Raw genomic sequence first — 23,631 nt, forward strand, 5'->3', positions numbered from 1 at the left:
AAACAATCAAGGCACATTATGGATCAAAAACAGGGACAAACAAAATAAAAAATTTTTAAAAACCCCAAAAACCAAAGAACAGGGACAAGCAAAAGGAGTATAGTAAACATTTATAGGTTTATCCAACTTAAATCTACCAGAGTTGTTATATTTTGGTGTATTATCTTAGGTGTTTTCATTTTATATGTCTTGACACAAATGACCACATAGAATTTTTCAAAAATAAAAATTAGATTATATTCCACTAGTTCTTTAATCAAGTTTCTCTTTTTGGACATTTAGGTTATAAATAATAATTATTCTAAAAAATAAAATAATTTATATAAACTGACTTTAGTTCTGTGTGAGAAGAGGGAAAAGACCATAAATTGTACCTATTATTATTACATGAATACATTTGACACGAATAACTAAAAATCATACTAAATTAACACAGGAAGAAAGAGGCTAAGCAGCATTAAACAAGATTAAGGACTAATGTAACAATCTTTGATGAACTCACCCTTTTCATTCTGTACTGTCCACCTTAGTCCATGGTAATATTCCTGCGTAGAAGTATATTTCAACTGATACCAATACAGCCATTCAGGCTTTCTTTTGATTAGTGTTTGCATGGTTTATTTTTTTCTGTCCTTTTTACTTTTAACTTATCTATGTCTTTATATTTAAAGTGGTTGACGTTTTGTAGACAGCATATAGTTGATTCTATTTATCCAGCCTGACAATTTCTGCCTTTTAATTGTGTGAGGAGAGGAAGAACAGAGGGCACTTTAGATCATTTGCATTTAACCCAATAATTGACACGATTGGACTTAAACCCACCTCTTGCTAGTTGTTTTCAATCTGCCCCACTTTTTTGTTCATATTTCCCTTTCCTACCTTCCATTGGATTAGATGTCTTTTATGATTCCAGTTTATCTCCATTATTAGTTATACCTATTTCTTCAAATTTTTAGTTTAAAATAAACACCTATAACTTATCACACTGTGCCTTTATAAAACATTATACCATTTAATTTATAAAGTAAGAATCATACAACAATATATTTCCATTTTACCCCTCCCATCTTTGGTGCTATTGTCACCATAAAGCTATCTTTGGTTTAGACAATTATCTTTTTTCTTATTTAACATTTCTTTGTAACTTTTTTTGAGATAGTTTAAGATCCACAAAAAGTCACAAAAATTGTACAAAAAGTTTCTGTGTACCCCCCAGGATAATATTTTACATAACCAGAGTACAATATCAAATCCTGGAAATTAAAATCATGCAAATACTATTTGCTCAGCCACAGACCTTATTCAGATTTTACCGGGGGTGTGTGGGGGGAGGCTGGGTTGGGGATCTGTGTGTGTGTGGGGGGGGCTGGGTTGGGGATCTGAACCTTACCAGTTTTTTTACGTGTACTCTTTTTATGGGTGTGGATGTGGGGAATTTTATCACATGTGTAGATAAATTAAAATAACTATTACCACAATAAGGATAAAGAACTGTTCTAATATTACAAAGAAACTCTCTCATATTATATCCCTTAGTAGTCACACTTTTTTCCCAACCCTAATACCTGGCAACCAGTGATTTGTTCTCCAGTATCATAATTTTGTCACTGCAAGAATGTTATATGAATGGAATCAGATAGTATGTAACCCTTTGAGAACAGCTTTTAGCCTCTCAGTATAATACCCTTGTGATGGATCCAAGTTGTTCTTTGTATTAAAAGTATATTCCTTTTCATAGATGAGTAGCATTACATTGTATGGATGTACTGTAGTTTGTTATCCATTTACCCACTGAATGATATTTAGGGTGTCCAGTTTTTGTGTAGTAGAAATAACCTGCTACGAACTTTGTGTGTGAGTTTTTGGGGGACATGAGCTTTCATTTCTCTAGGATGCTAGGATATAAAGTGTGATTGCTGGATTGTATGGTAAGGGTATGTATAAACTGGTAAGAAACTGCCAAACTATTTTCCAGAGTGGTTACACTATTTTACATTTTCACCAACAATGTATGAGTTCCAGCTGCTCCACATCATTGCCAGCTCTTGGTACTTACCAGTACTTTACAGTTGACCCATTCTAAGAGACACAATGGTACTTCAAAAGTTCATGGGAAAATAGAATTAAAAGTGGGCTTTCTGAAGTATCCTCAAATGTAGTAATAGTTCACTGTAGCTTTATTTTACATTTACCTAATGACACTGAATAACTTTTCATGGGTTTATTTGCCATTCGTGTATTCAGTTTGGTGAAGTGCCTGTTCAAGTCTTTTGCCTATTTTCCAATTGAATTGTTCTTTAGATTTATGACCCATTTTGAGTGAATTTTTGCATAAGGTATGAGGTGTAAGTTAAGGTCCTCCCCTCTACCCCTGGCCTTTTTTTTTTTTTGCCTAAGGATGTTCAATTGCTCTAGTACCATTTGTTGAAAAGACAATCCTTTATCCACTCAACTGTCTTTGCACATGTGTAAAAATCAGTCGGTAGCTGGCCAGTTAGCTCAGTTGGTTAGAGTGCAATGACACCAAGGTGAAGGGTTTGGATCCCCTACCAGCCAGCTACCAAAAAAAAATAAAAATAAAAAAAATAATCGGTACTTTCAGTTTCCAGTTCTGCATGTAATGAGCGTGGAAATTTCCACTCCTTCCTAACAAGTAAAAAGATGAACAAAAAAAATCAACAAATCTTGGATCTGTAAGAGAGGTGAGAACACAGGGCAAACTGCTGCCCTCAAGACTGGAGAAACAGGTGAGTAACAGCTTACTGAAACAGAGACTCACAAGCAGAAACTGCCACAAGAACCATTGCTGGGGTAGAAGAAAAACCCTAACTGTAATTGAAGAATTGCTGGAGACTCAGTGTAGACAAGTCTGAGAGTTAAAAATTCCAGAGGCAACGAATTATAGGCCAGTTCTTCTGTGAGTTTTATCACCAGAAACTTGACCAAGTTCTCATAGGAAATATTACAGAAAAATCCCCTAGTACTTCTAACAGGGGAAGGGGAAAAGGAATCATTTTGAAAAACCTCAAAGCACTGTTCTTAATAAGACCCTCCCTCAAGAGAAACTTTTTTTTTTTTTTCTTTTTCATGACCGGCACTCAGCCATTGAGTGCACCGGCCATTCCCATATAGGATCCGAACCCACGGTGGGAGCGTAGCTGCGCTCCCAGCGCCACACTCTTCCGAGTGCGCCACGGGCTCGGCCCAAGAGAAACTTGTTAACTAGAGCCTAACCTACCTGGATATTAACACAGTCTAACTGACCTAGGAGAAGGGAAATACCCAACTCCGACCCAACTCTAGCCAATATATTCCATCTAAGGGGGGAGAAAAAAACCTGAGGAACACTTGTGAAGGTCAAAGTCCAGAGGCACAGATCCACTAAATGAGACATAATCACAGGACTATAGTATGCTTTGCCTCTCTCCACACGTACCACCACATTATTAAAGACTTATTTATTGTAGTTACTCTTTTTTCCAGTGCATGATGTTCCACTATCAAGAAAAAATTAAGAGGCATACTAATTTGAAGAGACAGAGCAAGCATCAGAACCAGACATGGCAGGGGTGTTGGAATGATCATACTGGGAATTTAAAACAACTATGATTAATATGCTAGGAGCTCTAACAGATAAAGTAGACAGCATACAAGAAGAGATAAACAATATAAGCAGAGAGATGGAAAACCTAGGGAAAAACCAAGCTAGAGATCATAAACATTTAAAAGAAATAAAGGATGCCTTTGATAGGCTTATTAGTAGACTAGAAACAGCTGAGGATAGAATCTCTAAGCTTGAAGATATATCAACAGAAATTTCCAAAACTGAAAAGCAAGCACCTATCTTTCTCCATCCATCCATCCATCCATCCATCCACCCACCCACCCACCCACCCACCATCCATCTATTCATATATGCAGGCCTTATTTTAAACCTGATAGAGTTTCTGACTTAACATGCAGCTTTTAGTTGTTTGGAGAAAAAATTGCCATTTTTGTCCTCATTTGTAAAGACGTTTTGGCTGGATACTGAATTCTGGGTTTACTTTTTTTTTTCTCCTTTCTTTTCAGTACTTTAAATGTGAGGTACCTCCACTGATATTCTGACCAAGGAGCCTGTGCAGTTTCAGATGAGATGTCTGCTATAACTTTATCTTTCCCTGTATATAATATTTCTTTTTCTCTGACTACCTTCAAGATTTCTCTGCTTTCAGCCTATGATATGTGTAGGTGCTTTTTTTTGTCTGTTTTTGTTTTTATACTGGTTGGGCTTCTTTGAACTTCTGGGATCTGTGGTTGGTTGTCTTTAATCAACCTAGGAAAATTCTCAACCATTATCTCTTCAAACAATTCTTCTGCCTCTTTCTCTCCATATTCTCCTTCTCTAACTCCAATTACAAGTGTACTGGACTGCTTGACATTATCCCACAACTCTTGGCTACTTTGTTTTGTTTTCCCTCCCACTATGTTTCATTTTGGATAATTTCTACTGATCTGTCTCCAAGTTCATTCATTTTTTTCTTAACTTATATTCAATCGGCTAAGGACATCAAAAGAATTTTTCATTTTTACTGTTGAGATTTCTAGTATTTTCATTCCACTTTTTAAAAAATTCACCATCTTTTCAGGAATGTTGCATACCTTTCCCACTAGATCCTTTAACATTTTAATCAATTATTTTAAAACTTCTGTCTCATACCCCAACATTTAGGTCATCTATGAATTATTCATTCTTTTGATTCTTGGCAATGGGTTGAAAAGTTTTATTTATGTGCCAAATAATTTTTTTATTAAATGTAAGAGATCTTGTATAAAACAGTTGAAACTGAGGTAAGTAGTATTTTTGCTGGGAAATGGGCACACCTCTTTTTCCGTTAGGCCATTAATATGAGGCAATCAATTGGTCTAGGTTCAGCTGGGTTTTGGTTTTAGTTAAGCTGACCATCAGTGCGCTATGGTCAACTTTTGCCAAGCTATGAGAGGCTATTACTTGTATTTAGTGTGGTTCTGGGGTATCAGAACATTTTTTCTCTGTGTTTCTGATCTATCCTCAGTTTTTAGCAATCACTACACATTTGAGCTTAAGAGGGTGGTCGTTTCTCCATGCTACTGTCCCTACCCCAGCAGTAGACTGCTCTTGCTTCATTTTTTGGTGCTAAAATTCTGCTTGGGGAGGGGTTCTCATTTCTTCTGGTCCATAGTCTTAGACAGAGTGCATGTGCCAGAGCTCTGGGTATAGGGCTTTCTTAATGTTCCAGTCCCTCATCATTATGGCAGCCAAACTATACATAGAATCCGAAGCAGGTCTTAGGCAAAACAGAGTTTCATGTCACTCCATCAGTGGTAGCAGATCTCTGCTTTGTACTGATGCCAGATCCTAGGCCCAAGAAGTTTTCTTGCTCCTTCTCCAACAGTTTAAAGCTTCTGCTCCATATGAGAGGAAGTTCCAGAGAAAAGGATGATGTTTTCTGCAGGTCCTCCAGTAGGAAATGATTGCTTCATGAACACCTTCCTGCCACTGACAGGGGCTATTGTCCCGGCCCATTCTTTCTCTTGAGCAGTCAGTGGAAGGCGAATGGAAAAGTGTTTGTGAGAAAGTGTGCACTCCCCTTGTATTTTGGGCTTCCAGTTATTCCACACTTATAGGCCAACACACACTTAGCCTTTAGGAATGCATTAAAATTTTAGCTCATTTCTTCTTACCAGCTTCTATGGTGCTACTTCCTCCTCTTGTGATTTGCAGATGGTGACACAGTTCATGCGTTCCATCTCTTCTTGAAGGGGCTTGTCATTCTGTGGAATTCAGTTCCCATGGTTGCCTTGTGACCTCGGCTCTCTGATGAGGGTCAAGAAAAGTTATAATTTTGTATCTTATACAGCTTTTTCTGTTTTTAAGATGAGAGTAACATTTTCTTGTGGCTTTCTGTATAGTAAGCAGAGGTAAAACTCCCAATGTTAGTATCTTTTGACAATATTTTCTAACCCCATCTATGGAGGCCACTTCTAAATTCTTGCATATTTAAAAGAAAACTACATTGATTCTGCCTGGTGCAGTGTTTCTTCTCATTCACACCAGTCTATAATAGCAACAGCTCATCACTCTTTCCTCGTTCACTTAGCAGTAGCATCTTTTAAGTATGCCAGTTAGAAAATTTTAATATGTATGTCATTGAGCTTGGTTTCACAATCAGTTGCCTCTCTCTTTGACATCAGTAATGCTATATACACAATCAGAAATAAAATCTGATAAAATGTCTAGGGAGAAGAAAAAATACCAGGCAGTTAACTCTAAGCTTATAGAAGGCAAATAAGTTAATAACAGCAAAATCTTAGATGTCTTTATTTGATTAGTAATGTGAAAAAGGCATTTATCCAATTTCCTGGCATGGCAGAAGAATTTTGCAGGAGGAGTTAATGAGAATTTAGTGAACTGAAGGTAAGAAAAATAAGTCAGGAAATGTGTGTGGTGAACTGTGGGGAAGAGACTGTGAGGAAACATGGGTTTGAGTGCCACTGTTAAGGGAAGAGTGGCAGGTATAAGACTAGAGAAAGAGAGAAAAGGGAACAGAAATGGAGGAGAGGTGGACTGACAGACCAACAGCTGAAGAGAGAGAAGGGGAACAGGACAGAGGGAAGAGAAGAGGCAAGGACTAAAAGAAGGAATATGACAGTGAGAAAGAAGAGAAAAGGTAGAAGGGAAAAGGGAAGGAGAAGAGAGAAAAAGAAGGAAATTGAGAGAAAGCAAAAAGAAGTTTTTGAGTTTCTGAATTTCTGTCTACACCCAAAGATGGCTCTATAACACTAGAGAGTGGGTCCAGGTTTCATGTATGAATTTATGAAGAAAAACCCCATATCTTTAAAACCACTTCATTTATGTCATAAAAAATACATATTTCTTTACAATTAACAATATTTTGTTTTCTTCATATATTGTGCCATATCTCATTGAAAGATGAATCCATCAATTCAAGCATTTAGCACTTACTTTTGGACTAATATTAGCAACTCACTGGCTCACTAGCATCTATAACTACCTAACCTCATTTGCCCCCGAGTTAACTAATCAAGTAGATTAGTAGACTTCTAATCTTTTTGCCTAAAAGAACACTGAAAAACACCCTCAAAAAATTATGATATATTTAAGTACTTGCAAGAGCTGTTGTTTCTAAGATATTGTAAAAAGACATTTTTGGGTAAAATATGAATTTTAAATCTAATAAAATGTAAACACCATAATGACTTGATGTTCAACATCATCCACTTAAAATACATATATAAATAAGCTCTTCTTTAGTAACGGAAAACTTTAATCTTTTCCTTGAATTGGTATTTTCAGTTCCCTTAAAAAACAAAATTTATCAAAATGATCTTATTCTATGTCTTTTAAGTCTTACCATTTTATCTTCTCTGAAAAAAAAATCTAGGTATGTCTATACGTACAATTTCATTTCCTGTTACTAAAACACTCTAAGAAAATTTCCAAATTCAGTTACCATTAAAATTATTAGTAGCACATAATTGATCAAAAAATATGATAAATCTTGATAATTATCCAACAAAAAAGTAATATGCTATTGGAAATTATCTTAATAATATGGTTGTGGCATCATCTCTTCCTCCACCCCTTTGTTTTGGTATCTGGGAATGAAAATTACATGTTCTCAAAATTCCATTCATACAGCTCAGCATTTTCTATTTCTATTGTTCATCTCTATATTTATATAGTCATAGAAATAGAAAGTTTTCTCATGGTAATGTCACTCAATTTTTTAAACCCCAAGTCTATGCCAAAAATCTCATAGTAATCTAATATCAAAAATATTTTTAATGATCATCTGACATCTTGATTAGACTATCCTTCAGTTTTATTAAATGCAAAGAATTGGAACCGCCTACCTTGCTACCTAGTAATTAAGTGTCATTTACAGTCACAGTTTTAGCAAATTACCAAATGGCTTTACCAACATTAAATAAAATATATAGGACTACAATCCCTTATTGGGACAAAATGAGTTTCATAATTCTGCCATTTTTCCATTTTTGGAAGATAATATGGTAAGATGGATCAGTTAGAGCCCTGACAATCATGTAAAGAGATGCCTTTTATTCATTTACCATCATAAAATTTCACAGAAATTAATTAGCCATTGCCACAAAATTACTGTGTAACAAACTATCCCAAAATTTAGTGGCTTAGAACATGCGTTTACGTAATCTCATCAATCTGAGGGACTGTGTACGGTTGGCTGCTTTTAGCAGAGATTGCTTATATGTCTGGAGGTTGACTAATTAGGCTGGGGCAAACAGACTCTGATGCAAGTGTCTTTCTTCCTCCTCCTGGGATCAGCAGCTAGCTTGAGCATATTCTTCTCAGGGTGATGGCAGAGGGGCAAAAGCAAGCAAGCCCAACTACGTACACACATTTCAAACTTCTAGTCAGTATCACACCTAACATCAATTGGGTCAAAGCAAGTCACAGGGCCAAGCTCAGAGTCAAAGGATGGGGATGTTTCCCACAGTGAGAAAGCACTGCTTCATGGAAAAGTGCATAGATACAGGGAAAGGTGAAGAATTTAGACCTTAATACAATTTACTGTAACTATTAAATGTAAAACAAATCTTTCAACATCTAACAATAACTTAATGTTGATTAATAAAGAACAATTAATCAGCTCTATAAGTAAAATTAGTACAGTCTAAAAGGTAATTTATATGGCTTAATATTAACTCAGGAACACTAAGAGTTACTTTCGTAACTCTTAAAATATTAACCCGTCTAGGCATTGGATTTATACATCAGAAGGTCACAAAAAGATGAGATGATAATCACTAAATGGAAAGGCAGCTGGCTTAGACAGGCTTTCAGCTCTTGATTGGTAATATTGAAATGGCAATCTATATATTCTATCTTAAATTTGCATCTCTGCGGGGAAAAATAGCCACATTTGATTTATTTCAATTAAGTCCTTAAAGATTATGTTTTCACCAGGCTAATGAATACCTGTAAGTCAGACACTAGTGGCTAAATGTTATACTTTCTGAAGTGGCTCTGTGTAATATAACATAACCCTTTTCAGTATACTCATTCCAGTTCTCACTAAAGAAATAACACAGTTATATGATTCATCACTTTACTATGTGAACAGAATGTGAAAACATCAAGTAAAAGTTTAAAACAAGAAAAATGATTTCAATTTTCCAACATGAGTTTTCCAAAAATATTTAAAGAATTTCATATGACAGATCGACAATAATACATAACAGTAAGCCACACATCTTAAAACCTCAATGAGAAAAAAATACATTTTTTAGAACCTTTTCAGTAAAACACATGTCTGGATATAAAAACACTTTTCTGCTACCAAGTGAATATTTGAATAAGCAACAACTATCTTGCTTTACTCTGGCTTTGGGCTTATTCTAGTATTTCCCTTAGACATAACTCATGTTAGCTGTAGTTCAGGTTAAATATAAGAGCTCAGTGCTTGCAAAAAGAAATACAAATAATACAACTGACACTGAAGGCTGATGTAACCTACTGGGCACAGAAATAACAAAAATTAAACAGTTTTGATAAAGCTTTCATGAAGAAAAATTTAAACAGGGACTCCCTTGTCTGTTCACTTAAACCACTTCCACTTATAACTACCAAAATATGTCAACTTTAAGAGGTTTCTATGATACCTTAAAGGTCATCAAGAAATATACCAGCCAGCCGCCAAAAATAAAGTCACCAAGAAAAAGAAATTAATGATATTTTTCTGTGAATGTCTATATGCTAAGTTTTTAGTGTTTGCTTAAATTATTTCATATTTTTAAAAAATCTTTTCAATAAACTTTCTTTCTGACTTGGAAAAATATCCTGTATACATAAGAGTATATAAAAGGTATGTGAACAGTTTCAACCCCCTTCTAATGACCACCCCCTGATTATGAATACAAAATTTCTAAACTTTAAAAGTCTCCTTTATTTCACATTTTCTTTCTTTCCTCCTGAGAGGTATAAGCACTATCCTTGAAGTTATAGTATTTATTCTCTATCTTTTCTTTATGGTTTGACCATCAATATATATATTCCTAAATAATATATTGTTTATATTGCATGCTCATAAGTAGAAAAGTACTGTAAGTTCTTCCACAATTTTCTTTCATTTATGCTTGTTAATCATTCACAGTGATTCATAGATTAATAGTTCCTTATTTTCACAGCTGAATAAATCCCACAGTGTGAATGTTCTATAAGCAAACATTTGTACTGTTTTCAGTTTTACACTACTGCAAACAATGCTACTATGTACATTATTTAAATATGTGTTTCTCTAGGGTAGGGATTCTCAAACTTTGGAGTGCATAAGAACCACCTGGGGCGCCTGTTAAAACATGGGTTCCTGGGATCCAACTCCAGAAATTCTGATTCAATAAGTCTTGGGTAGGGTTTTAGAAATGGCTTTTCTTACAAGCTCCCAGGTGATGCTAATGCTACTGGTGAGCAGACTATACAGTTTTGAGTAGCAATGTTGCAGGGTATATTTACCTTTCTTATTTATTTGAAGGAGTTCACCATGCAATCTGAATACTAACGCTTTGTCATTTATGTGTTCTAAGTGTCTTGTCCCAATTACTGGCTTTTTAAAAAATTATTTATTATTTGATGAACAGAATTTTAAAATTTTATTGTAGCCAAATTTATCCCAATTTTCATTTATGGTTTTATACTTTTTGTTTCTTAAAGCCTATCCTATGACAAGATCATGAAGATATTCTCTTATATTACCTCCTAAACACTTTATAGTTTTGCTTTTTACATTTAGGTCATTCAATCACCTAAAAATGATTTTGTGTATTTTGTGAGATGGGGTCAAATTTCATTTTCTCATATAGATACTAATTTTTCAAGCATGAAAGTGCTGTATTTTCCCAGTTCCTATGCAATATAATCTTTGCTAGGTATCAAATTTCCATACATTTATGAGTCTGTCTCTGGTTCTGTTCCACTGATCTATCTACATCGGTACCAAAATAAAACTGTTTTCACTTAACTTCCCATATCCTTTTTTTTAAACATGTGTGTTGTATTTTGAACATTTTAACTACTCTGTTAATCCTTCCTTTTACATAGAGCCATTAAAAGCCATTTTCATTAGATATATTTGAATTTGTCTACCATTTTATTTTGTTTTCAAAATTTTAACATTTACTTGTTCTGTTTTTTAATTTACTCGAAACATCTATGCTTTTTTCCCTTTTCCTTACTTGCCTTTTTTGGATTAGCCAAATATTTTACTCCCCCTTCTCCCCCCAAATGGTTTGGATTTAATACTTTGGTTCTATTATTTCAGTGGTTTCCCTGAAATACAAATCATGTGTTTCATACCTCCAAAGTAATTATAGTAATTACTCAATATTAGTTTCAAAAAATGAATGATGATCATATCTATTTTATCAGTAACAGCCGAATAATAGATGCTGGATTTAAAAAATATATCTGTACTTAATATACACATATATAAAATTTCTTGTGAAGCTCATTTTTAAAAAGATCTGGCGAAAGGGTTACTTATAGTCTGGAAGGCAAGACAGAAACAGGCAGATTTACTAGGTGCTTCAAAGTTGTTTTCAGATTACAGCAGTCTTGAAAGTTGATTTTATTTATGACAAGGTAATAGACTAATTTGCTTCTTGAATACTGGCTTTATGCCTGCCATCTTCATTTGAGTTCACTCAAATTACTTGGAAACCTGGAAATAAAACGTCTTTGATATTCATTTTTCCCCCTATTATCTGTGCAGTGTAAATACCCAAAATACATATTCATGATGCTATGGCATTAATCAAGATTAAATAAATATTCAGACATTTAATTTATGTAAAGGGCAAATGAAAAGATATCATCCCCACTAGCAAATGCTGTATAAAAGACAAGGCAGATTCATGATCCTAACAAACCTAAAGTATTACCCATTACTTAAATAAGATGGGAAAATATAATAAAAGACACTCCAATCACTTACATATCTAACGTACTTAAATTTCTGCATGTTAACTCCCTAAAATGAATTAAATTAGGTTTCATAGTTCCTTAAACTAAAGACCAGGTTCACAAGTTGAAAAGAACTGGAGGTTGGAGATTAATTGGGTGGGGGACATGGGGAATAATAGCAATTTGTGGTAACGGGCATGCTGATAGTACTGATCTGACCATCACATCTTGGGTACAAGTATTGATGGTCAGCTTTGTACCCCATGAATATGCATAACCAATAAAATAAAATAAAATAAAATAATTGATTTTTCTTTGGTACTTATGATGTTAGGGGGAATGGAAAGTAGAGGGTAGTCCATATATTAGACTTTAGAGATCCATAGATATCCTAAAATTATGTGTTTTATACAGCATACATATTCATCTTTTAGAATCCACTCCAATTTAAAAAAGAAAAAAATATTGTTCTAAATAAAGAAGAATATTTGTTGGCCTCCTTCTCAAGAAATGCTATCTATCCTTTCCATCCACCCATCCATCCATCTATTAGGAAAGATACCTGTAAAACTATTAACAGTAGTACCTCTCGGGAGGTAGCTCGTAGTTTAATAAAGTTTGACAAAGGGGAACTTAATATTTATAACATATGAAAGTTAAAAATGAGAATATAATCTTGTAGTATTGGCATAATTAAATATAAACAATTTTAAATGATTACATACATTTTTTAAAAGGAAGATGAGTATATAAGATAGGTTCAGAAAGCTTCACTGAGAAGCAAGAAATCTTTATGGAAACTTTACAAAAATTCTCTTGAGTGAAAATTTCCAAAAAGTAAACATGAGTAAAGTATAAGAAATATTGGAGCAAATAATAGAGGGCTGGCCTAAAATACAAAGTAAAGGAATTTTTATGTATATATATATTTTAAGCAACAAGAAGCCAGTGAAAGTTTTAGAGTAAAAGAATACTGACACTTAAAATAAATTAATCAAGAAGAACAACCAAGAAAGGTTTATTTTTTGAAGACTAAAGTTACCACATCCCAAATCACAAAAACTAGAAAGTACTGCATTAGGAAACCAAATGGTGTGTGTCTGTTTGTGAACTGTTTAGTTTACTGAGAGTAACAGAGTTTACAGTAATTAAAACTGAAAATGTTTACTGATAAGTTAAATATAATATTTCAGAATTCTTTTTAGTTTATTCTAGGAACAATACTCGTTCCCTGAGAATATGTTATTATCATAAATGCCCCTAATGAATCAGAATATGAATTTTACCTTTTATTTACACCACTAATTTCTGAAAACAAAATTATTATTACTTTAAAGACAACACCTTAAGAGTATCCATATTTTCTATCTATTATAATCATTACAGATTATAAAACTACAGGATGCTTCAACTTAGTTTGCAAGCAAATCTAATATTCTATTAAAACAACAGATTGCTAGGAGTGTTATTTACTTTAGTCTTACAATGCTCTCCCAAACTGGCTTTAGAGAAGAAAAAAATTAGAGGAAGTATTTTTCTACCTTTTCCCATCAATAAGAAACTTTCATGTAATAATCAAATGACAATAAATATTTTTACCTTTATGTTAAAAAATATTCTGCTCTGGTAAAAACACATTTCAGATAATCTTAGGGTTTAAGACCAGATTTTATATGGTTTAAAATAAAACTGAATTTAAATACTTTTTCTCAATATTAACCACGAAAAGGTAGTTTAAAAATTCTAGTCTATTGTTTTCATGGGACCCATGCCATAGGATCTGATATTTTAAAAGAGATGCTTGTGGATTTTTATTCCACCTCAAGAAAACTTTCATGACATAAGCTCCAGTAAAAAAACAAAAGCAAAAAACCAAATCTGACATCTTCTGTATGTATAATAAAAGATGAAAGAGCAAAATAATGAAATAAAAGTACAAAGAGAAGTGGATTCACTATAACAAATACAAATATTAGGATCTAAGTAAAGGTAGACAGGGAAGATTACAACTAGCATGTTGCATAACTTCCCAAGTGAGATCCACAGTGCCCTTGCAATAGGAAGTTAAACTGTAATTGGTAGGTAGTTCACATACTAATTCTCTCTCTCATAACTCCAAAAGCAATGTTTAAGGAAAGTACAGCCCATTCCTGATGTCAAATTTGTTATCACAAATGATATTTAATAAGCAACCTCATGAGTATGATTCTGTATTGCTCTCAGTGGTAAAATAAACAGTACAGCTAGAGAGAAAGTGATATTTTACAGTTTAAAGAGAAACATTTAGATGATAGTCTACATTCTAAAAAATATTTCAACTCTACATGAAGATGATTCAACATCAGTCATTCTTTTCCAGTAGTAAAGGTTTTTCCTGTAACTAAAGGAATGGTTCAGTCAGTGAAAGGCACAAATAAGAAAGTAAGGACTACTGGCCTCATTAATGTCTTGCTCTGATACTACCTCCTATTACAGACCAAGGAAAATTAAGTTCTAAATTCATACGAACCTAACTGTGCTAGAAATGGCTAATGGCACTCAGCATCCATTCCTACCACCTCACACTGTTTACAGCCTATGAAGACGGAAAGTTAAAACTATATTTGTCCAGACCTCCTTGCATTTATACTTCTAGACATGAATAAGTTCATCTGATTGGTAGAATCTTATGTGAAATTTGAAAGGTGAAAGTTTTGTGGTCATTATTCTTCTGCTTTGAATGTTTCTGTTGCAAGCACCATTGTAAAGATGTGAGAGATTTCTGTTGTAGTTCTCCAGTGTTCAGTCTCTACTTTGTGGGAGTTGGTGTGAAGAATTCCTGATGCCTTGATTACAAGTAATGGCATCATGTTCTTGATGTCAATAGTTCCAATGGCAGAGAAGAAAAGAATGGCTCTTTTGGCTTATTTATTTTATGGTGAGATAAAAGTCATTCCAGGAGGGCCAGCCTACAGAATGATTTTCAGCCCTTCCAACAACAGCAGCCCTTTTACATACACTGATACAACTTGAAGAAACTGACGAATGTTTAGTGAGACCAACCAAAAAGAAATAAAAGGCACAATTAAAGTCAGAAATTAAAGAAGGAGCATTACTACTGCCACTACAGAAATTAAAATATTATAAAGGAATGTTACAAACAACTTTTATGCCAAAAAATTAGAAAACAGATAAAATTGACAAATTCCTAGAAATACAATAGCTACCAAAACTGACTTCAAGAAGAAATAGCAAATCTGAGTACACCTAAAAGAAGTAACACTAATTCCTACAAACTCATTCAGAAAGCAAAGGAAGGAACACTTCCTAACTCATTCTATTAGGCCTTTGCTATCAAAGCCAGAAAACATAAGAAAACTACAGATGAATATCCTTCATAAACATAGACACAAAAGTAATTTAAAATTTAGCAAACTGAATCCAGTAACATACAAAAAAGATTTTATACCATGACCAAGATGGACTTCTCCCAGAAATAGAAGGTTAGTTTAACATAAAAACAAAAACAAAAACAAAAAAACAAACAACTAATATAATATCCTATATTGTTATAACAAAGAACACAAACCACATGATTACCTCAAGGGGCAGAAAAAGCATTTGACAAAATCCAACACTTATTCATGATAAAAACTCTTGGCAAACTAGGAACAGATGAAAACTTCAACTTAATCAAGGTTATCTACAAAAAAACCCTCACAGCTAACATCATACTTAATTGTGAAGTACTAAATGCTATCCCCTGTGATTAGAAAGTTGCTTTTGCCACTTCTGATCAACACTGTACTTGATTTTCTAGCTAAAGCAATAAAGCAAAAAGGCATTTAAAAATTGTTTTAATTTGCAGATGATACGATCCTACATGTAGAAAATCCCAAGAAATTCACAATAAAACTACAAGACAAATAAAGGGTAGCAGAGTACAGGACACAAAATCAATATATAATAGTCAATTGTATTTCTGTATACATTAGTAACAAAATAATCCAAAAATAAAATTAATAAGCAATTCCATTCACAATAGAAATGAAATAAAATACTGTGGAGTAAATTTAACAAAAGAAGTTCAATAACTGTACACTGAAAATTACAAAACACTAATGAGATGTAAAAAATGGTAAAGATGATTAAAAAAAGAATCATGGACAAATTTAATTTACGGATATAGATATAAAGATACCAGCAATGAAATGTAGCAGTTTATCAAAAGAATTCTACATTATGCCCAAGCAATGCTTACATAAGAAACACGAAATTCACTATCAGAATATGTATAAGCAAAATTCATTATGTTAACAAATTAAGCCATATGATTATATAAATTGATGCTGAAAGCCACTAGATAAAACAATGCATTCACTTCTAATTAAGGAACAATAAAATAAAAACAATTTGGATTTAATAAAATATTTTCCAAAAGCAGATCATGAACAGCAAAACACTATAGCCCTTTCAACTAAATGAAATACATGGGGGAGGGCCTACCACTATTATATAACACGCCGTGAGGTAGAGAATGCAATAAATCACTGACAACAAAGAAATATAATTACCACTTTTAGCTGATATCCAGTATAAATAGAATATTCAAAGACTCTACTAAAAAGATACTAGTTAGTAAGAAAAATTTACAATATGCTTAGATATAAGACAAATATCAAAATATCAACATTTACTGTCTATGCTTAGCAAAAAATACCTAAAAAAGAGAATGGAAAATAACATTTCCTTTAAAATTATAATAAAAATTATAACATTCAGAAAAAACAAAATTGAGAGGCCCAGAATCTAAATGAAGTAAACTATAAAACCTCACTGAAAGACAAAAAACAATCCAAACAAATAAAGATACCCATGTAACTATGTGGGAAGACATATTATCATAATAATGTCAATGCTTCCAAAATTAACAAATAAATAAAACACAATTCTGGTGAGAATTCCAAAAGAATTTTTCTAGAATTGGAAAAATATAAATCATAATGCTTACATGGCAAATAAATGACAAAATTAAATAAGAAATGTATGAAAATTTATAATAGTGGGGCAAAACTGCCTATCAGAGAGCTGAAGCATTTTTATTTAAAGTAGTTTCCCATTTTCTAGGAAGGAAATTCAGAGATGTACCTATTTGGCATATGTACATATTAATCAAATATTGATAAATGCACTCTATTCATAAATGATGCCAAAGGTTAGTGAGTGTGTAAGAAACAGAACATATATTAAAACTCAATAAACTAAGAGTCCATATTTTAATTGAATGTATGATAAAATATTAATAATGAAAATAATTATTGAGCACCAACATATTGTAAGAGTTTTATGAAAGCATCTATCTTTTACAATCCTCATAGCAGCCCCTAAGGGCTCTATCTCTATTTTAAAGATAAAGAACTTTGGGAGAGAAGTTAACCAACTTGCCCAAAGTCACTTTTCTAGTTAGTGACAAAATAAGGATTAAAATAAAGGAGTAATAGGTTCAAATGGAAACAAACAGCACTTAATCATTAAAAAAAAAATTACATTCTAATAAAAAGAGAATTCTATCCACATCTACATGTTAGCCCACGTAAAATTACGTCAGTATCCCAGTGACATAAATAGTGAGTTGAGAAAAGGAAAAGGATACAAGTTAAGGTTTAAATTATGCTTTTCCTTTTAAAAAGTTACTATTGCTCTCATGATATGGTGCTAGCTTATCTGTTATGTAAAAACTAGATATAATTAATAAAAAAAAAAGAATGAAGGTGATTTCACCAAGCAGAAATTGAATTACAATAGGCATCTACTATTTTAGTAAATATTCTGGGGGAGGGGAGAACAGATATAGAAGATAAAGGAATTAAGAGTCGGGTGACCATATACTTTATGTTACAACTCATGACACTTCTGAGAATGAAAGAAGGCACTAATAGTAATTATCACAGTATAACAGGTGTAAACTAGGACTGCCCCAGGCAAACCCAGACATATAGTCACTATAGTTAAGAAAGATACTTTAGAGCAAATGATTCTTAGCTATAATAATAACTAAGAGTTTTTTGAATACTTACTATGTTAGCATGCAATCCATGATACAAGACTTTCTCTGTCTTATTCACTGCCCTACATGAATGTTTTGTGCATAGTAGGCACTGAATAAATAATTGTTAAAGGAATTAATAGGTCTCTTTAAAAAAAAAAAAGAAAAAATTCCTGTGTGTATACAATATAGCTTAATTATTAGCTTAATTATTTAAAGATCATTATGACCTAAGTTTGTGAATAAGTAATAAGCATTAGTTCACCCATGCACACACTTAGAACAATAAAAACAAACGTCAACAAACCTATCTGTATGTACTAAAGATAGGTGACAGAATAGTGCAATTAAGTCACAGTACTAAATGAATGATGATGGCACACTGCATATATTTAACTTAGAGTCCAATAACAAAAACAAAATTTAAACCTAAAAAGATAGTTATTTATTTTAAAATGCTCTTCTAACCCAGCTGTGATACACAATCAACATCAAAGGAAGACAAATCAGCTTTCGTTTCTTACCTGCACAGCCAAAAGCCAAATGATATCTGGAAGAAGGGCTGAATTTAACACAACACACATTAGCCTTTGCCTCAATGCTTGCCACTGAGTTGTCTAGGTTGGTAGACCACAGCTTCACTAAGGACAAAGGACAATAAAAACAAAAATAAATAATACATCAGCAAATGCATCTGTAACTCGGAAAGTCTGCTTACTACTCTAGATCTTTTTATGCCAATCTAAAACATTTTGGTTTACTAGGACTAAAAATATTTAAGCCGAATGACTGAATAATATAACTTATTGAAACCAAGAGAGCTTGACTTCAATGTCAAATCAACACAGATAAACAATAAATTTATACTGAGAAATAACATGGCTCTGCAACTAAGACATAAAAGAAAGGAACAAAAAAAGCAATCTGTAGCTACGTGATGTGTTCATTATCATATTCTTTAAATAATACATGTGTGAGTGTATACTCTGACATATACCATACATTTCCATACGTATGAAATACATTTTCATATGTATGATATATACCAAAATACAAACATCTTTTAAAACACTAGGAAGCCATTCGAACTTTACTTTTCAATTAAGAATTTCATGATTTAAAAATTTTATGAAGGAATTTAGTTATATGATTTAAGTATGTCTAAGGTAATATATACTGGAAATTACAAAATTTTGTTTTTATATTTGATACTTAGTCTATCCAAGTGGTATATATAGAAATTTGTAATGAGTAAAGAGAGGAAAGCTGACTAATCAGAATTGGTCTGATCTAAGAGCAGAAGTGTAAGAGTGAGTTACTGTTATATTATTTTTAAACAATAAAAATATATTAGTAGAGAATAGAATACACACATAAAATAGATTTTCAGGATATAAGTTGCCATCCTGGTTGCACATTAGAATAAATAACAAACATTACCAACAATAACAACAAAATCTTCCTAGCCATTTTTCAATCTATCCTGGTGTCTCAACCAGGACAATACCAAGCCAGATAGGGCCCAGGTATTGGTATTTTTTAAAAAGCTCTCCAGGTGAATCTAATATACATTTGGGGTTGAAAACCAATACTGGGGATGGAAGCACAGTAAAATCTTAGAATCTTTTTAGAAATACTAATACAGTAACCTGTACATAGGACTGGAAAAAAAACTAAAAGTGGTTCCAAAAAAACTTCTATGAGATGTTAGTTCATAAGAATAGAGAATTTTTTTCAATATGTGAAATTTCTGAGTAGAAACTAATAATTACCCCCCCAAAAGTTGTTAATTTACAATCTAATAAATCTATTAGCCTTCTCAGAAAAAACCAAGATACTCATTATTAAAATAAGAGAGTAAGAGTTTTAAATAGCAATATTTGATTTATTTCATGTTATCTTCCAAGAATGATAAGCTACTTCAATCAATATACAATCATTCACTCAATCAAGATATACAGTTCTAAGATAAGATGGTTAGCTGAAATAAAAAGTCTGCATGCCAAACATATAACACTTACACATAATAATCTAAGTGGACTTCGGTAGAATTACACTCTAATAGCCTAGGCAAGCCAAAGGTAATCCACAACAAATATGTGTGGAGCACTTACTGTGCCCACACCCCACTAAAAATCACCAAGAACCTTTATAAACCAGCGTTACATATCAGTGTTTTAAAGAAATTAAATATTAGCAAGCACAGAAATGAACCAGTACTAACAGAATAATAGTTAAATTAGAAGTGTCAGGTCTTTTTAAATTTCAAGGTAATTTTCTCAATGTAGTAATCATTAACATTACTTAAGTAAGTCACAACAGTAACCACCATGATTATAATGTTCAATACATAACATAGAATTTAATACAACTGTCAGAGCTACAAGGATAACTAAGGTTAAAAATACTGTAAAGATACACTGGATATAGACCACAGAAAGGGAAGTTGTGTAAAGATTACAATATGCTTTCAGAAAGGTTATTAAACAGAACAGGTGCTATGGTTAGAATCGGGTTTCCCCCAAAAGATATGGTAAAGTCTGAACTCCAGGTATTTGTGAATGTCACCTTATTTGGAAATAGGGTATTTGCAGATGTAACCAAGATGCAGTTATACTGGATTAGGATGGGCCCTAAATCCATTGGCTGGTGTCTTTATAAGGAGAGGGAGATTTAGATAGAGATTTGACGGTACTTCAAAAAAGTTTGAGGAAAAACAGAATTGAAAGATAATACTAATATTTCCATGACTTCTTGAAGCATCCAAGAAAGCCATGTGTGGAGAAAGGCAAGATTGGAGTGATGCAGCTACAATGTGCCAAGAAATGCCAATGATGGCTAGCAACAACCAGAACTAAGAAGTAGGCAAGGAATGATTCTTCCCCAGAGACTTCAGAGGGAGAATGGCCCTGCCAGCACTTGATTTTGAACTTCTGGCCTTCACTACTGTGAAAGAACAAATTTTTGTCATTCTAAGCCAGCCAGTTTGTGTTACAATTCATTATTACAGCCTTAGGAAACTAATACAATAAGTACGATGAAATAATGTTAAAATCATTTAAAATCTACTTAATATCCTAAGAAGGCATCATAGACCAAAAGGTAAAATAGTACAATACTTTGGAGAAAGTGCAGAAGAAATCAATGTTGAAACTATCCAGGCCAAATAAAAATGAGATGGTCCTAAAAATAAGGAGACATTGTACATATCAGTAAGGACATGCATGCTGTTACTTTCTCCTTAAAAGGATAGTAGTAAGAATTTCACTTAACTTCAAAAAATACTAATCTCAACATTTATTGATGAAAAATCCCTTTTGAAAGTATAAGTGAATTTAAAAGAAAATATCACCTTCAAGGTGAAGAGCTAAAGCGATTAAATCAAACAAAACACATGCTACTTAATGGCCTCTTTTGGCTCTCAGTAAATAACTGAAAGAGTCATTGCCAGGAAAATCATATCAAATACTCATCCTGAATACTATATAGTTGGCTTTAGGAAATAAATTCGTTGCTTAACACTAACTGTTCTATATTAGGTTTATTTCTTTAATATTAGTAGTTAAGGAAAGGTTTTCTTCTTTAAGTTATCACCTGATTCTTCAGTTCAATTAAAAAATACTAAATTTAAAAGATTCTGACTACTCTACAGAACCGATGAAGTTTATCATCTAACAATGTGTAAAATTTGGGTTAATCATTCCCTAGATTTTTTTGCTGAAAATGATTTTTCCTAAAAACACAGAACACATTGTGTATCCATAATAAAGTCGAAATTAGTTCCAATGTGTAAGGAACTAATTATGTTTCTGAGTTTCTCAGACAAGGCCCACCGCACGTCCATTTTTACCAAGCATCTTAACAAAGAACTCATTATAAAAGAAAAAGGAAACACGCACAGGAGTTTGACACAGTAAGAAAGACCAAGTCTTTAATGAGGATGTGCAAGTACGAGTAAGTGGGTCTAGGTCTTATATTCCTAGACCCATTTCTGAACTACTGTGTAGGTCCCACAGAAAAGAAAAATCTATCCATATGAGTAAAAAGGATATTGATAGTGATATTTCACCAAAAACTACCATAAATCTGAGGAACAATGTGCAGTTTTATACCTCTATAAAAAGTACAAAAAATGGGAGGCAGTTCAAAATGGCTAACGAGGTGCCCAGCTCTCGCATCTGACACAAAGAAAGTCCAAAACAACAAACAGATAATCACATATTGAACAGAATGCCTAGGAGAAAACACAAGAATTCAGCAAAATATCGAAGAAGTCCACCTGAGGTTCAGAAATTCAGGACGGCAGCATAGAGAGACTCATTTCTGTGGGGAAAAGGTAAGCGAGATAAATAAAAAAATAAAATATCCAACAGTTCATGCTTCTCCCACGGAAGCCTGTAATCAAAGCTACAAGAGAACTGTAGAGCCCTTGCAGGCCATGAGCCCAGTATAGAGAGGTGCTTAGAGCCCACGTAACTGCATTATTCCAGAGAGGGAATTTACACTGAATACCCCATCCCCGCATCGCCACATCCCTAAGTCCCCCTCATCGAACCAAGACTCTGGCACCCAAAACCCACACAGTGCCCTGCACCCCTGGGAAATGGCAGTCTAGCACAGTGTAGAGGCCACTACCAAGACAAGACAGAGGGAGCCAGTGTTCACATTCTCCAAAGCCTGAGAGCCAACCAATTGGGGCCTTCAGCCACCACCATTGCTTGTGCACCTCTCCCAGGGGCACAGAGTCGCACTGCAGTTATGTTGAACCTGCCCAGAGCTACCCATTCCAGTTGAGGAGCTCCCAAACGCCTCTCCTGGGGGCGCAGAGTCCCATCTGTAGCTCCAATGGACCTACTCTGAGCCACTCAACACATATGAGGAGCTGTAGAGCACCCCAGTGTCTCTTCTGGGATGTAGGGTCATGCCCACAGCCCCAGTGACCTTGCCCAGTGCAGCCCACTCTAACTGAGGAGTTGCAGAGCACTGCAGTGTCTCTCTTGGGAATCTAAGATCCCAGTGACATCCAGATTGACCCCACCCAGGAACTCCAAAATCCAGCTGAGAAGCTGTAGAGAGCCCCAGCACCTCTCTTGGGGGGTACAGGATCTTACTTCAAGGCTCTTTGACCCCAACCAGAGTTACCCACTTTAGCTGAAAAGCTGCTGAGCACCTCAGTGTTTCTCTCTGAGTCCAAGGTTCTGGCCACGGTGCCAGCAATCTCATCTATTTAAGCTGAGGAGCTGAAGAGCACTCCAATATCTCTCTCATGGGCACAGAATTCTGGCCATGGCACCAGTGAGCCCACACAGAGTTGCCTACTCTAGCCAAGGAACTTCAGAAAACCCCAACACTTCTCCTAGGAGCCCCAGATCTCAACCACAACCCACTGATCCCACCCTGTGTTGCCTTTTCCAGCTGAGGATCTGCAGTACACCACAACATCTCTCCCAGGAGTCCAAAGTCCTGGCCCCACCCCAATGACCTCACCCCAGGGTTGGTCACTCCAGCTGAGGAGCTCAAGAGTACCCCAGTGCTTCTCCCAGGGGTCCACAGTCCCTCCCATTACCCCAGCAACTCTGTTCACTTCAGGTGAGGAACAGCTGATTGCCGCAACACATTTCCCAGA

General features: G+C 34.2%; 1 protein-coding gene across 3 annotated transcripts in view; it reads right to left on the reverse strand.

Moving 5' to 3' along the window:
* The window catches only part of COP1 (COP1 E3 ubiquitin ligase), a 277,815-nt gene that overhangs the window by 78,634 nt on the left and 175,550 nt on the right, over positions 1-23,631 (reverse strand). For 2 of the 3 annotated variants that reach the window (XM_063104898.1, XM_063104897.1), the window contains exon 15: positions 18,530-18,646. In XM_063104898.1, coding sequence (XP_062960968.1) covers positions 18,530-18,646 — 117 coding nt within the window. Of the gene's footprint in view, positions 1-5,718; positions 5,837-18,529; positions 18,647-23,631 lie in introns of those variants that run through there. The other variant, XM_063104899.1, reaches the window with a different exon arrangement.

This window comes from Cynocephalus volans, chromosome 8 (assembly GCF_027409185.1).
Source record: "Cynocephalus volans isolate mCynVol1 chromosome 8, mCynVol1.pri, whole genome shotgun sequence".
NCBI classification, from domain to species: domain Eukaryota; kingdom Metazoa; phylum Chordata; class Mammalia; order Dermoptera; family Cynocephalidae; genus Cynocephalus; species Cynocephalus volans.